This window comes from Chiloscyllium plagiosum, chromosome 3, assembly GCF_004010195.1.
Source record: "Chiloscyllium plagiosum isolate BGI_BamShark_2017 chromosome 3, ASM401019v2, whole genome shotgun sequence".
In the NCBI taxonomy this organism is placed as follows: Eukaryota; Metazoa; Chordata; class Chondrichthyes; order Orectolobiformes; family Hemiscylliidae; genus Chiloscyllium; species Chiloscyllium plagiosum.
This window is the reverse complement of record NC_057712.1, coordinates 45,003,237-45,020,597: the sequence shown is the minus strand read 5'-3', so window position 1 is coordinate 45,020,597 and position 17,361 is coordinate 45,003,237. Positions and strand designations below refer to the sequence as shown.

At 40.3% G+C, this 17,361-nt stretch overlaps 1 protein-coding gene across 8 annotated transcripts in view; it reads right to left on the bottom strand.

The window, feature by feature from the left end:
* Positions 1-17,361, bottom strand: part of phf3 (PHD finger protein 3) — a 167,377-nt gene that overhangs the window by 41,875 nt on the left and 108,141 nt on the right. For all 8 annotated transcript variants that reach the window (XM_043681546.1, XM_043681520.1, XM_043681536.1 and 5 more), the window contains 2 exons: positions 9,639-9,789; positions 1,513-1,669 (listed from right to left, as the gene is read on the bottom strand). In XM_043681546.1, the coding sequence (XP_043537481.1) occupies positions 1,513-1,669; positions 9,639-9,789 (308 nt within the window). The remainder of the gene's footprint in view (positions 1-1,512; positions 1,670-9,638; positions 9,790-17,361) is intronic.

The window sequence follows — 17,361 nt, the reverse complement described above, 5'->3', positions numbered from 1 at the left end:
AAGTTAAAAACAATTAAAGAAAAAGGCTTAACTATTCACTTCTGATAAGAAATAAAACTGATCACAATGTAAGTTCACACTATATACAAAATATGATCTTGGAGCTGGGATACTTCATGCACATTAAAGTGTAGCTAAAAACTGGATATCAAGATATAGGGAAAGCATGTACCATTACACTTGATACTTGCCAACTGAACTGTAATCAAAGAAACCTACAAGTACAAACCACGGTGAGGGAATGCTGGGGAGGGGGGTTGGTGGTGGTGGTGGTGTCAAGAAAGCAAACAGTGACTTGAAACATTGTGTTTCACACTTGACAGCTGCTGCCACATCTGCTGAGATTTTATAGCTCTTTCTGTTCTTATTTCAGATTTCCAGCATCTGCACTATTTTGCTTTATTAAAGAAAAACAAGCTTGCATTTATAGAATGCTTTTCACAGGAGATCCTAACACCAATTTATAGCCACCCATGTACTTTTGAAATATAATCACTGTGGTCAATTTGAAAATGTAAGAGCAAACTTGCACATAATAACAAGATAATTTATTTCAGTGGTAAGGAAAAAATATTGACCACATAACAAGATATAAGCACCTTGCCCTCCTTCAAAATAGTGCCACAGGATTGTTCACATTCACCTGAGGGTCTCAGTTTAAAATCTCATTCAAACGATGGCATCCCCAAAAATGCCACATTCTCTCAGTATTTAACAGGAGTATAAACCTGCGAAGTAACTGTGCGATCTTCTAAGTCTGGGGTAAATGTGCTACTAACTGAAACATGGCTGACACTGCAGAAGAAATGGAAATAGAATTTGTTCACTGACCCAGGAGGGGCATGTGCAGGCATAAGACTGAGGAAAGAATGTGCCTTGAATGGAATAACATAAGTGATCTGTTACAAGAATACAAGACAGTTAATTGTATGGTAACAGTATCAAAATCTGGAAAAAATGAAGTTGCATGACTTGGTCAACGGGAAAGAGGATTTCAGACTGGTCATTGGGAAAGAAAATTTCAAATGGGTTCAAAGCAAATTTAGGATTGGTAGCAGAAAGATAATTTTTATAATGGATAATCAACAAGTGGGATGGACTTTCAAACACAGTAACTGGGCAATCATCTAATAATTGAATTAATTTCACAGTAAGTCACTTTTAAGGTCTATGTGGATGAATGACTAAGGATGAAATAGCATCCAATATTATCTTGTGAAAATGATGAGTTTAATATTAGCATTAGTCAATAAGCACATTGCACCTGATAAATAACTTACTCTATATTTCACACGATATCTGCCAACACAAACTGAAACAAAATATATTTCCTCTGTTTAAGACATTGTAAGATAGGAAACAGAAAAATAAAACTGACATGAATCCAAACACCTAAAGTCAACTTTGAAGAACTCGATTCCATAATATTAATCTTACAAACAAGTGCTCAAAATTCAGCATAAAGCAACTTTCTCTTTCAATTTTTCTTTGGAATAATTGCTATTTACATACTTGATTTTTTGGATCTTTGAGGTTAAACATCAAACTTCGGTATTTGCTTTTATATTTAGTATCAGTGTCTCCATAAAAAGAAAATAGTTTTCTTTCAATCCTGGCTGCAACCTTTGTTGCTCGCTCCTCTGGAACTTTCAAATCCGATTCTGAGAGCCTGAACAAAAGTAAAATGTGTTTCTTTGTTAATATAGCCATAATTATAAAGTTAGCAATGGGCAATATTGTATTTCTTATGAGACCTAACATGGAGAATCATAGAATCAAACAGCACTGTTGGCTGCTCAACCCATTGTGTCAAAGAGCTATCTAATTTAATTCCATTCCCCGATCTTCCAGCATTGCCCACCCTTCCCCCTTTAATCCCTTCAATTTATTTTAAAAGTTGTTGAATTGACATTCACCAATTTTTTCAGCAGTGCAATCCACGTGCAACAACCCTCGACATGTTGTTTTCTTCCTGTGACCTTGAGTTCTTTCAAATGGAAACATTTCTCTTGATTTATTCTATCAAGACTTTTCATTGAACACCTCCAACAAATTTCTCTTTAATCCCGCTCATTCGTTCTCTCTCAACATAACTCTTGCAAGCCTGGTACCATTCCAATTAAATTTATGGTCACTGTATATTAATTGAATATTAATAATGCTTGGTTGATAGGCAGTAACTGGAGATTAATTTAATCTTCAAGAGAAAGAAGCAATCAAACTGTCAGTGTCAGATGAAGTGGTGTTTGTAAGATAGATATTCTACAAATTGCAGTACAAAGAAGTCTGTAACGATTGGGTTTCAGCTCTATCCCTCATTACCCGATTTTGTGAAAAATGCTGCATGTAGCCTTCCTTAATATTTTGACATCATTCCTGAAGTTTGGCACCCAAGATTGGACACAATACTTGAGTTGAGGTCTAACCAGAATTTTTAAATAATGAGCACAAATTCCATTGCTTCTGTACACTGTACTACTATATCTAAAACCAGGAAACACACATAACTGCACCAGATTTATCAAGAAATGTTAATCACATATTAAGAGCAAGCTCCAGATTTCAATGCTGACAGATTACAATCAAGAGTTCCGTCAGGAATGCAGAATACACTTTAAAATCTGGCAAGTCCTTGTAGTGCAGGATAACGGGCAATGCAAACCATGCTCCTTTTTTCACAGTAGTCAGGTGCCATATTGTGAGATTAAAACCACTTGGATCATAGACAGCCACTTTGACAGCTCCTGGAAAAGGGTTATGTAGTATGATAAATGTAATGGTAGGGTGTCAGGTAAATAGGACATCAAAACACAAGTTAGGAGGGGTCCAGGTAAGTGATTGTGTCTTTAGCGTAGGCTAGGGGAAGGCCATCCCCGGGAGAGAAGCAGATGTCAGGTCCTAGGGAGAGGGAGAGGTGCCCGTTTCAGTAGGACTGGGGTTGTTGGGACTCTTGGGAGAGATGGTGTCAGTTCCAGGGACCCAGGAGAGGAAGGGACTTTAAGCTGGAAGGGGAGGGGTTTAAAATTCCAAGTAGTCTAACGGCCAATGGGAAACAAAGCAGCAGGTTAACCTCAATGGAGGTGGATTTAACTGTGTGGTAAAGTATTGGAAAAAAAATGAACAGAAAGGAAAACTCAGGGGAGGGTATTAAAGCCTCCAGAACACAAAATAGGTCAGTGTGTTTGGAAAGGGTTAGGAATCAAACGTCAAGTACACCGGATAAAGGAATGACAATGAGAATAAGAAAGGTAAATTCAGGATTGAAGGCGTCATATTTCATATAGTGTGTGCATTCAGAGAAGGTAAATGAGCTTGTGGCGCAGACTGAAATTGACAGTATGATGTGGTGGGCATCACAGAGTGGCTGCAAGGGATCAGGATTGGGAGCTAAATATCCAAGGATATACACCCTATCAAAAAGATAAGCAGGTGGGCAGAGGCGGTATGGCTGCCTTATCAGTAAGAAAAAAAATAAATTAATAACAAGACATGACTTAGGATCAGATGATGTAGAATCTGTGTGGAACTGCAAAGGTAACAAAACCATAATGGAAGTTATGTGCAAACCTCCAAACAGTAGTCAGGACGTGGGGTGCAAGATACACTAGTAGATTGAAAAGGTGTGTAAGAAAAGCAAGGTTACAGTGATCATGGGGGATTTCAATATGCAGGTGGACTGGGAAAATCAGGTGGGCAGTAGATTGCAAGAAATAAATTTGTGGAATGTTTACAAAATGGCTTTTTGCAGCAGCTCATGATGGAGCCAATGAGGGAACAGGCAATTCTAGTTTTAGTAATGTACAATGAGGCAGACTTGATAAGGGAGCTTAAGATGAAGAAACCCTGAGGAGGCAGTGACCATAATATTTTAGAATTTACCCTGAATTGACTGGGAAGACAAGCCTAGCTGGAAAGACAGTGGAACAGCAATGGCAGGAGTTTCTGGGAGCAATTCGGGAGATGCAGCAAAAGTTCATCCCTAGGAAAAAGAAGCATATTAAAGGGAGGATGTGGCAAACATGGCTGACAAGGAAAGTCAAGGACAGCATAAACAGGTTGGGAGAGTGGTCCAGGAAATGGCTGATGGAATTTAACGTGAGCAAGTGCGAGGTCTTGCACTTTGGCAAAAAGAATAAAAGCATAGAATACTTTCTAAATGGTGAGAAAATTAATAAAGCCAAAGCACAAAGGGATCTGGGAGTGCTAGTCGAGGATTCTCTAAAGGTAAACATGCAGGTTGAGTCCGTGATTAAGAAAGCGAATGCAATGTTGTCTCTTATCTCAAGAGGGTTGGAATATAAAAGCAGAGATGTACTACTAAGACTTTATAAAGCTCTGGTTAGGCCCCATTTGGAGTACTGTGTCCAGTTTTGGTCCCCACACCTCAGGAAGGACATACTGGCACTGGAACGTGTCCAGCGGAGATTCATACGGATGATCCCTGGAATGACAGGTCTAACATATGAGGAACGGCTGAGGATACTGGGATTGTATTCGTTGGAGTTTAGAAGATTAAGGGGAGACTTAATAGAGACGTACAAAATAATACATGGCTTGGAAAAGGTGGATGCTAGGAAATTGTTTCCGTTAGATGAGAAGACTAGGACCCGTGGACACAGCCTTAGAATTAGAGGGGGTCATTTCAGAACAGAAATGCGGAGACATTTCTTCAGCCAGAGAGTGCTGGGCCTGTGGAATTCATTGCCACGGAGTACAGTGGAAGCCGGGACGCTAAATGTCTTCAAGGCCGAGATTGATAGATTCTTGTTGTCTAGAAGAATTAAGGGCTACGGGGAGAACGCTGGTAAGTGGAGCTGAAATGCGCATCAGCCATGATTGAATGGCGGAGTGGACTCGATGGGCCAAATGGCCTTACTTCCACTCCTATGTCTTATGGTCTTATAAACGCAAAAGAGAAAGCAGATAATGTGGCACAGGGCAGTGGGAAGCCAGAGGATTGGGAAGCCTACAGAGACCAACACAGGACAATTAAAAAATAAACAGAGAGAGAAGATTAAATATGAGGGCAAACTAGCCAGTAATATAAAAGAAGATTGCAAGAGTTTCTTTAGATATACCAAGGGCAAAAGAGAGGCAAAAGTGGACACCGCCACTGGGGAAGTGGTAATAGGGAACAAAGAAATGGCACAGGCACTGAACAAGTACTTTGAGTTAGTATTCACGGTGGAATACATGAGTAATATGCCAAAAGTTAGAGTTGGGGGGACAGAGGTAAGTATGGTGGCTGCTACCAAGGAGACGTTGCTAGAAAATCTTTAAGATCTGAAAGTGGATAAATCACCTGGACCTGATGGACTATACCCCCTAGATCTGAAGGAAATAACTGAAGAAATAGTGGAGGAATCACTGGAGTCATAGAGTCATAGAGATGTACAGCATGGAAACAGACCCTTCGGTCCAACCCCTCCATGCCGACCAGATATCCCAACCCAATTATGACCCACCTGCCAGCACCCGGCCCATATCCTTCCAAACCCTTCCTATTCATATACCCACCCAAATGCCTCTTAAATGTTGCAATTGTACCAGCCTCCACCACATCCTCTGGCAGCTCATTCCATACACATATCACCCTCTGCGTGAAAAAGTTGCCCCGTAGGTCTCTTTAAAATCTTTCCCCTCTCACCGTAAACCAATGTCCTCTAGTTCTGGACTCCCCGACCCCAGGGAAAAGACTTTGCCTATTTATCCTATCCATGCCCCTCATAATTTTGTAAACCTCTATAAGGTCATCCCTCAGCCTCCGACACTCCAGGGAAAACAGCCCCAGCCTGTTCAGCCTCTCCCTGTAGCACAATCCTCCAACCCTGGCAACATCCTTGTAAATCTTTTCTGAACTCTTTCAAGTTTCACAACATCTTTCCAATAGGAAGGAGACCAAAATTGCACGCAATATTCCAACAGCGGCCTAACCAATGTCCTGTACAGCTGCAAAATGACCTCCCAACACCTGTACTCAATACTCTGACCAATAAAGGAAAGCATACCAAACGCCTTCTTCACTATCCTATCTACCTGTGACTCCACTTTCAAGGAGCTATGAACCTGCACTCCAAGATCTCTTTGTTCAGCAACACTCTCTAGGACCTTACCATTAAGTGTATAAGTCCTGCTAAGATTTGCTTTCCCAAAATGCAGCACCTCGCATTTATCTGAATTAAACTCCATCTGCCACTTCTCAGCCCATTGGCCCATCTGGTCCAGATCTTGTTGTAATCGGAGGTAACCCTCTTCGCTGTCCACTACACCTCCAATTTTGGTGTCATCTGCAAACTTACTAACTGTACCTCTTATGCTCTCATTCAAATCATTTATGTAAATGAGAAAAAGTAGAGGACCCAGCACGATCCTTCTGGCACTCCACTGGTCACAGGCCTCAAGTTTGAAAAACAACCCTCCACCACTACCCTCTGTCGTCTATTTTTGAAGCAGTTCTGTATCCAAATGGCTAGTTCTCCCTTTATTCCGTGAGATCTACCCTTGCTAATCAGTCTCCCATGGGGAAACTTGTCGAACGTCTTACTGAAGTCCATATAGATCATATCTACTGCTCTACCCTCATCAATCCTCTTTGCTACTTCTTCAAAAAACGCAATCAAGTTTGTGAGACATGATTTCCCACGTACAAAGCCACTTTGACTATCCCGAATCACTCCCGAGTCAGGGAGAGTTGCAGAGGACTGGAAAATCACGAATGTAACCCCATCTTTAAAAAGGGAATAAGGTAATAGATGGCAAGTGACTGGCTGATTAGCCTGACTTCAGTCATTGGTAAGACTTAGGAGTCCAATGTGAAGTTTCATTAAGGGGAGGTGATGTATGACAAATCTGTTAGAATTCTTTGAGGACATATGGGCAGGTTTGACTAAGAAGAACCAATGCACGTTAACTACTTGGACTTCCAGAAGGCCTTTGACAAGGTGCTGCACAGGAGACAGCTGACTAAGTTAAGAGCCCACGGTGTTAGAGGCAAGGTACTGACCTAAATAAAACATTGGCTGTCTGGCAGAAAGCAGAGAGTGGGGATAAAAGGGTCCTTCTCAGAATGGCAGCAGGTGACTAGCGGTGTTCCACAAGGCTCTGTGTTGGGACCACAACCTTTCTCTTTACACACTAATGAATTAGATGAAGGAACTGAGGGCATTTTGGCTACATTTGCAGATGATAAAAAGTTAGGTAGAGGAAAGGGTATCATTGAGGTGGCAGGGAGGCTGCAGAAGGATTTGAACAGGTTAGGAGAGTGGGCAAAGACGTGGTAGATGGAATACATTGTGGCAATATGTGAGGTCATGCACTTTAGTAGGAAGAATAGAGGCATAGACGATTTTCTAAATGGGGAGAAATGTGAAGTTCAAAAGGACTTGGAAGTCCTCGTCCAGGATTCTCTTAAGGTAAACTTACAGGTTGAGTTGGTAGTTAGGAAGGCAAATATAATGTTGACATTTATTTCAAAAGGACTAGAATATAAATGCAGGAATGTACTTGAGGCTTGATAAGGCTCTGGTCAGACCACATTTTAGAGTATTTTAAGCAATTTTTTGGGTCCCATACCTCAGGATGTAATGGCCCTGTTGCAGGTCCAAGGAGGTTCATGAAAATGATCCTAGGAATGAAAGGCTTGACTGTGGGTTTATGTTCAATGGAGTTTAGAAAGATGATGCAGCATCCAATTGAAACTTACAGAATGCTGAACAGCCGGGTAGTGTGCAAGTGGGGAAGATGCTTCCATTAGGAGAGACTAGGACCCAAAGGCACAACCTTAGAGCAAAGGGAAGGCCCCTTAGAACGAAGATGAGAATAAACTTCATCAGCCAGAGGGTGGTAAATCTATAGAATTAATTGACATAGAAGTCTGTGGAGGCCAGGTCCTCGGGTATATTTAAGACAGAGATAGACAGGTTCTTGATTATCAAGGGGATCAAGGATTACAGGGAGAAAGCAGGAGGATGGGATTGAGAAATTTATCAGCCATGATTGCATGGCAGAGCAGACCCAATGGGCCGAATGGTGTAATTTCTACTCCTGTGTCTTATGGTCTCATAGGTTGCTGAATCCAGTGACAAAGGGTGAGGATTTTGGGTCTGGACCATTGTGGGAATGTTGGGACAAGTAGTGACTGGTTGGGTAACAGGTTCTTGTGAGCAGAGATGGGTGCTGGGCACTGAAGAGTTTCAGTTCCAGCAGCAGGGATGTGGATGTCAAATCCATAGGGAGATAGAAATGTCAAATTAAGGTCTGGAGGGTGTAAGTGGTCTGGTGAAGAGGTGATGGGGGTATCTATACTAAGTTTAATAGTGGTGCCAGTCTAATAGCTACCCATGACTTCAAGTAATCATCGAATCTATCCTGAGTAATGATTTGCATAATAGCAGTGCAACCCTCCAAATTCAGCAATTTAAATGGACACTTTCAGATTGGCCCAGCATAAGAGAATTACCCAGTGGAATTTTCAATATACCCAGGCAATTCGTCATATGTTGAGAATTCTGCAGCGTCCTGAAGTATCAGCACATCAGTAAATCCGAGCAATCCTTTTAAAATACCTTTAGAACTCATAGTCTCGTCCTGCATCGCTTACTTTATACTGTGTCTCCTCATTCTTCTAACCAAATCAAATCACTTCACACTTCTCTGGGTTAACTTTCATTTGTTATGTATCATTTGTCCGACTGTATCCTCTCAAAATGTGTGACTATCCTCATAATTTAGTTATTTCTTCGTTTTGTGTCATCTGCAAGCTTTTACATTATGCCCTCATACCCAAATCTAGATTATTTATATTAAAAAGAGCAGTGATCCCGATGGGAGCACCATTTCAATCTTCCCAGTTTGAAAAACACTTGTTGTTTGCCTTCTACTACTTAGCCAATTTTGTATCAGTGCAACCTTTAATCCCTTGAGGTCCAATTTTGCTAGGACATCAATTATACGGCATTTTATTTAACTTATGAGTTTGTTGCATTCAATCCTCATCACCTTTAATGTCATTGGAATACTTGATTTTAAGGAGGTTAGTCCCTCAGCCATACATGTATTAAGTATGCCAAAAGATCAGGTGCACATCTCTCAAGCTATGAAGAAGAGTTAAGAATTTAACAATACATAATTTATTTTTTCTGTGACGGTTGATATGCTGGATAGAGCTTTCCTCCTCCTATGCTCGCCAACACTTATGTTTCTTCCCACACAAAGGCAGAAAATCAATTGCTCCTGTTGATGTATACGCATGGATTAAAAATATTTTTACAATAATAGTGCTGTTTTCCTTCAGTAACTGGCATTGCCCATTAAAGGTTACGCTAGAGGTCTTTACAATTTATGGTGACTAGCAACAAAACACATCATAGCAAATACTTAAACTTAAAAAAAAGATCATTTAAGATAAACAAATTATAAAATCCAAACACTTAGTGAACTTTTCAACAATGGCACAGTTTTGACAGACAATTTTGCTATAATTTAACTGGATACCATTACAAATGGGCAAGAAATATTACTGCACCAAGGCTGCCTTCTCACCTTGGGTTTTTGCCGTCAGTTTCTAAAGAAAATAAAGATAATCTGATCTTATTCTAACAGTTTTGAAAAAATGTCAACCAAATTTATTTCAATTGTACCTTTTTGCCAAAATATCCATCAGAGAATGCCGGACATTCTGTCTTATTTGCTCTACAGTAGGCTGAGGTGCAGTAGGGCTAGTTGGACCTGGTGCACTATTTGATCCTCCTTTCTCTGCTTTCTTCTTCACAGGTTGTTTGTCCTTTAAATCTGAAATAAATGTCAAAGATAACACAATTAACATTGGTCTGAATTCTCTAAAACATAGGAGTACCTTTTTTAGATAAAAGTTGTATACAGGTTTATACAACTGCTTTCCCAGGCTGCCCCTAAGAATGACAAACACTCTGAGGAAGGGTGAGACTCGAGTAAAATCCAAAAAAGGCAGTTAAGCCAATGGAATATTCATGACACAGACACAACCATAGAAAAACCATACCAGCAGCACTTAACTGAAGTCAACAATACTGACATTTTATTAAAACAATAGCAATTGAACATCAAGATGTGGCAACAAACTTTGTACCTCCTTATTTCATAAAACTCTTTTCTATGAAGAAACAAACATAGATGTTCTAAGTATTCAGACACTAACCATCAGTTTTCTTTGAATTATTTTTATCCATTTAAATTATTTTCATGATAAGTATTATTCTGTAAGTACTCAAGAGATTCCTTTCTGTTTTGCCTAGAGTACTTCCCCAACATTTGAGTATATTTATAATGGCTATCTTGTCTGTCAGTACACATCATTGCGTGAAGAATTAAGAGTTTTTAGATTTTTCTTCGCTCTTTTCCGTCCATCTCTATCTGTTCACATTGCAAAGCTGAACAGACACTGATTTCTGCTTTTAAATCATTGAAGATTCAGAAGAAGAAACAAAATGCTGAGTTACCTCAGGATTTGAATTCCACCATAGCAGTTTGCAGAAATGAAATTCAATTAATAAAATCCAGAATATAAAGCTGGCCTTAGTAATAGTGGTCATGGCAATTATCATCAATTATTGTAAAAATGCAACATGTTCACTAATGATCTTTCCGGAAAGGAGATCAACTGTTCTCACCTTGTCTGACTTACAAACGACTCCAGGCATACAGCAATGCACTTGACTCTTAAATGCCCTCTGAAATGGCTTAGCAAGCTTCAAAGTTCAAGAGCAGTTAAAAATGGGCAACAAATGATGCAGCACATGTCTTTTGATCTGTACGAGGAGGGTCTGCTGGGAAACCAAAACACCCACACATCCACTCCTTGACAGTGTGTGGACATTCCGAGTCAGCCCACCTTCAAGCAGCCAGCCAACAGATTTGGCTTAACTAGTACTACAGCAGGATGGTTAAGCCTATGCCTCTTCTCCAATTACTCAATTTGGGCTCTTGCTTTATTGGGTAATTTGCCAGCTACAGTCAGTCAGTTCACCATCTCAGAATCCTAGTCCAGGTACAGATGGTTATAAGGACTGTTGGACTGAGAAGTCATGCCTCAACTCTCCAGATCAACAACAAAGGATTGTCCAGAGCCCAAATAAGATGGTCGGAGGAATTTTAAGGTAGTCTCAAAATTCCATGGGTACAGCACAGAAATCATTTGGCCTAGCATGAATATACTAGCTCACTTAAGAACAATTCATCTAATCCACCCCAGATTTGCATACTATTTCTTTTCAGATATTAATCCAATTGTAGCTTGAATGCCTGAGCTATACCTGCTGACAATACACTCAAGCAGTGCATTCCAGGTCCTCACCATTTAGGACACAAAAAGTTATCTCCTTGTCATAACTTCTTTTGCCAATTTGTTTGTGCCTCTTGTTCTTCATCCTTCCAGACACGAGCAATTTCAGTCCAGAAACTTCATGAATTTTGAATACCTCTGTCAAATCTCCCCTTCTCTGCAGAATCACCCAAACCTCTCTCATCTAATTATGTAACTGAAGTAACTCATTTCCCCAAGCCATTTTGATGATTTTTGTTTTTCTGCAACTTTTCAAACACTTCCACGTTCTTCAGAATGCAATTCCCTGAACTGATGTAACAAGGTCAAACCAGAACTTTACAAAGGTTCTTAAAGGTAACTTCCATGCTTTTGTACTCTATTCCCCAACTAAAAAAAAAGAGAAAGCCATTTATTCTACGACTGCTCTTTGCACCTCTTTGTATTTATACACTTCACTTCATAATACCAAAAGTGAGTCAATTCACATTTCTCTGCACTAAATTACACCTGCTACTTGTCCACTAATCCCATCAACTAGTCAAATGTTCTTTTGAAGTTTTTCTATATCCTATTCTCAGTTTATAATTTGGTTCTATTTTATAGTTTCGAGAAATTTCAAAAATTCCACCCTCGACAGAAAGGTCTGGTAACCAAAGTCTGGGGAACTCCACTATTAGCTTTCCACCATTCTTAGAATTAATCACTACCACTATTTGCTGTCATGCAATGAATTTCATGCCCGTGACACTCCTGTCTCTTATTCTTTGAGCAAGTCTGCTGTGCAGTATTTTATGAAACACTCTATTAAAACCATCTGCCTCAAAACTATAACAGATAGAGGTTTTCCATTAAAAATTCAATATTTTTGTTATAAAACCTTGAATTCAAGAAGATTAGCATCTGTCCAGGAGTAGACTTCGACTTGCCATTGAGAATTCAATAAAAACACTTGCCACAATTCTTGTTGTCAAAACCCCACTTTTCAATGAATGCTGCGTCACTTTGGTCTGGCTGCCACAGCACAGGTACTTCTTGCAGTTTTCCTCCCAGCATGACAAGGTTCAGACCTCCAGTCATGGGAAAGATGTGTAGTGTAGGATAGTGCACAAAGGGAACTGTGATGTCAGGTTGTTTAGTGGATTGCGATGAACAAACCAGATAACCAGCCAAGTAGAAAATTATTGGTATTCCTCCAAATCTGCAGTTATCCTTCTCATTCCATATTGAGCAGAGGACAAAATTTTGATAATTGACATGACAAAACACACCATTGTCCCCTACACCTGTACAATCATCAATTTGGGTGGACCTCATAAATCTCACTGCATTCTTATCTGTTGGTAACTAGAGAATCACCACAATGGCCTGTCTTCTCCTTACACACCATTACCTCTCCTGAGGTTCTATTTTTGACAGCTTATTTCCAATCCAAATACTATTCCTCCAATACGATTTTAAAAAAATGTTAGTTTTCACATGTACATAGAGGACTCCAAACTCTCTCAATCATTACTGCTCTATCTGTCCTCAAACTCTTGTCAGTGCCCAGTACCAGATGAGCATAAATTTCATCTAATTGAAAGTCGAAAGCAATTGTCTCCTATTTAGTTGCAAACTCCTCTCAATAACCAAATTCATTTTTTTCTGTCATCTGAGACTGAACAATATCTTTAGCAAGCACATCAAATTTGACCCAGAGATGTGCATCTGACCACCTCTCCCCAACATCAAGATTATCTATTTCCACTGCTATTGCATCACCTGACTCCAACTCAACCTCAGTTTCTGTTGCTCAAATTTTCATGCATGACTTTTATCTCCAAACATGTTTGTTCCAAAATCTTCTGACACCTAACCCTTCCCTTCCATACTCAATCCTCAATATAATTGAGATAATATAAAACTGTTGATCATATCCAAATTTGCACCACATCACTCACTGGTTCCCAGTTAAGCTACACTTTTCAAATTCTTCCTTGGTCTTGCCCATCCACATCGAATTTCCTGCAGTCTTCAAACCACCTGATCTACCTTCATTCTAATTCTACCCTCCTGAACTTCCTAGATTTCAATTATTCAAACATTGTTGGCAACACCAACATTTTCTTGCATTCTCTGCCTTCTTACATTCTTTATTACTTTATTCATTTAAGCCACTCCTTAAAACCTACCTTGCTGACCAAGTTTATGGTCATCTATCCTAATATCTCCACTTGTGGTTCAATCACTTTTTGTTAAGTAGTCTTTCTAAAGCAATTAAATCTGATTTGTTTCATAAAGAGTGCTGTATTACACTAATTGCAAAAGTAGAATGGGTGCAGCACAAAGGGAACCCATCGTGTTGGTGCTGCTCTCTGAAGGAGCAATTCACCTCGTGGCACTATTGCCATCATATCCCCATTGTCATGCACATTTTCAGATTTTTTCAGATAACAATCCACTTCTCTTCTGAAAGTGTCAACTAATTCAGCCCCCACCAGATATTCAAGCAGTGCATTCCAGACCTTAACCATTCTCATGTTATCCCTGCATCTTTTGTAAATTATCTTGAACGCCTTTGGATTCTTGATCCTTCCAGCAATGGGACCCATTTTTCCCCTTCTATCTATCCAGAAATCTAATTTTGAATCATGTCTCCACTCCACCTTTTATTCAAAAACAATAGTTCCAATTTATTCGGAGAGTCAAAGAGTCATACAACATGAAAACCAACTCTTCCATCCAACCAGTCCATGCTGATCATAATCCCAAACTAAACTAGTTTGCCTGCCAGCTAGCGCTTGGTCCATATCCCTCCAACCATTTCTTATTCATATACTTATTCAAATGTCTTTTAAACATTGTAACTGTACCTACATCGACCACTTCCCCTGGAAGTTTGTTCCACATAAACCACTCTGTAAAAAATGTTGCCCTTCATCTCTTTACAAAATGTTTTTCCTCTCACCTTAAAAATATGCCCCAATCTTGAGATCCCCCATCCTAGGAAAAATACATCTGCCATTCAATTTATCTATACCCCAATGATTTTATAAACTTCTATGAGGACAACCCTCAACCTCCTACATTCCAGTGAAAAAAGTCACAACCTATCCAGCCTCTCCTTATAATTCAAACCCTCCATTCTTGGTAACATCTTGGTAAATCTTTTCTGAACTCTCTCCAACTTAATCATATTCTTCCTACAACAGGCCAACCAGAATTGCACACAGTACCCCAGAAGAGACCTCACCAATGTCCTAGACAACCTCAACATTACATCCCAACTTCTATACTCAAAAGCAAGGAAGGCAAGTATGCTAACAGCTTTCTTATCCACCCTGTCTACAGTTGATGCAAACTTCGAAAATTATGTACCTGAACCCGGAGACGGTTCTGTTCTACAATACTACCTAAGGCCCTACTCTAATTGTACATGTCCTGTCCCTGTTTGTTTTATCAAAGTGCAATACCTTGCATTTATCCAAATTAAACTCCACCTGCCACTCCTCAGCTCACTGACCGAATTGATCAATTCTCTGTAATCTTAGATAACCTTCTGCACTAACCACTATATCATCAATTTTGATGTCATCCGCAAACCAATTGATCATGTCTCCTATATTCTCATCTAAATCATTTATATAAATCATGAAAGTAGACCTATCACTGATCCATGTAGAATACCGCTGGTAACAGGCCTCTATTCCAAAGAACAACGCTCCACCATTCTGTCTCCAGCCATTAAGCCAATCTTGTATCCAATTTGCAAGTTCACTCTGAATCCCACATGAAACCTAATGAAAGACTTGACTAAAGTCCAAGTAAAGAAAGTCTAACACGCCGCCCTCAATCTTCTTGATGACTTAAAAAACTCAAACTAGTTTGAGAGATATGATTTTGCTCACACAAAACTATGCTATCCCTTATCGTTCCTTGCTTCTCCAAATGTGTAAAAATCTTATCTTTCAGAATCACATCCAACAGCTTATCCACTGAAGTCAGACTCACGGGTCTATAGTTCCCAGGCTTTTCCCTACATCCCTTCTTAAAGAAGTTCTACATACCTAGAAACATTTGATTTATTTCCTGCACCATAATGCTGCCATATCCTGTCCAATGTGTATCTTGACTCAAATCAGCCATTTTATTCATGCTAGAAGAAACCAAAAGGCGTAAAAGCAGATGGTAATCTTCATTTCCACTTTTAGGGATCTATATTACGTAGATTGAAGCTTCAGGTCATCTTGGAGTACTTCAGTCAACTGATTACTTTCTTCTATGAAGGATAAACAGCTCCTTAGACAGCCTCTCTGGGCAGAGTGCTGACAAAAAAAGGACCTTCTGGAGTGGTGCTCAACTCTTTGGGCCTCCTCTTGTATGGATCAATCTCTTCAATATCATTTTAAAAAGTAATCATAGAGTCGTAGAGTCATGGAGATGTACAGCATGGAAACAGACCCTTCGGTCCAATCCCTCCATGCCGACCAGACCAACCCAATTATGTCCCACCTGCCAGTACCCGGCCCATATCCTTCCAAACCCTTCCTATACATATACCCATCCAAATGCTTCTTAAATGTTGCAATTGTACCAGCCTCCACCACTTCCTCTGGCAGCTCATTCTATACACACATACTACCCTCTGCGTGAAAAGGTTGCCCCTTAGGTCTCTTTTATATCTTTCCCCTCTCACCCTAAACCAATGCCCTCTAGTTCTGGACTCCCCGACCCCCAGGGAAAAGACTTTGCCTATTTATCCTATCCATGCCCCTCATAATTTTGTAAACCTCTATAAGGTCACCCCTCAGCCTCCCACGCTCCAGGGAAAACAGCCCCAGCCTGTTCAGCCTCTCTCTGTAGTGCAGATCCTCCAACCCTGGCAACATCCTTGTAAATCTTTTCTGAACCCTTTCAAGTTTCACAACATCTTTCCGATAGGAAGGAAACCAGAACTGCATGCAATATTCCAACAGTGGCCTAACCAATGTCCTGTACAGCTACAACATGACCTCCCAACTCCTGTACTCAATACTCTGGCCAATAAAAGCATACCAAACACCTTCTTCACTATTCTATCTACCTGCGATTCCACTTTTAAGGAGCTATGAACCTGTACTCCAAGGTCTCTTAGTTCAGCAACACTCCCTAGGACCTTACCATTAAGTGTATAAGTCCTGCTAAGATTTGCTTTCCCAAAATGCAGCACCTCGCATTTATCTGAATTAAACTCCATCTGCCACTCCTCAGCCCATTGGTACATCTGGTCCAGCAGTAACCCTCTTCACTGTCCACTACACCACCAATTTTGGTGTCATCTGCAAACTTACTAACTGTACCTCTTATGCTCTCATCCAAATCATTTATGTAAATGACAAAAAGTAGAGGACCCAGCACTGATCCTTGTGGCACTCCACTAGTCACAGGCATCCAGTTTGAAAAACAACCCTCCACCACCACCCTCTGTCGTCTACCTTTGAGCCAGTTCTGTATCCAAATGGCTAGTTCTCCCTGTATTCCGTGAGAGCTATCCTTGCTAATCAGTCTCCCATGGGGAACCTTGTCGAACGCCTTACTGAAGTCCATATAGATCACATCTACTGCTCTGCCCTCATCAATCTTCTTTGTTACTTCTTCAAAAAACTCAATCAAGTTTGTGAGACATGATTTCCCACGTACAAAGCCATGTTGACTATCCCGAATCAGTCCTTGCCTTTTCAAATACATGTACGCCCTGTCCCTCAGGATTCCCTCCAACAACTTGCCCACCACTGAGGTTAGGCTCACCAGTCTATAGTTCCCTGGCTTGTCTTTACCACCCATCTTAACAGTGGCACCATGTTTGCCAACCTCCAGTCTTCCGGCACCTCACCTGTGACTATCGATGATACAAATATCTCAGCAAGAGGCCCAGCAATCACTTCCCTCGCTTCCCACAGAGTTCTCAGGTACACCTGATCAGATCCTGGGGATTTCTTCACTTTTATCCATTTCAAGACAGCCAGCACTTCCTCCTCTGTAATCTGGACATTTTGGAAGATGTCACCATCTATTTCCCTACAGTCTATATTTTCCATATGCTT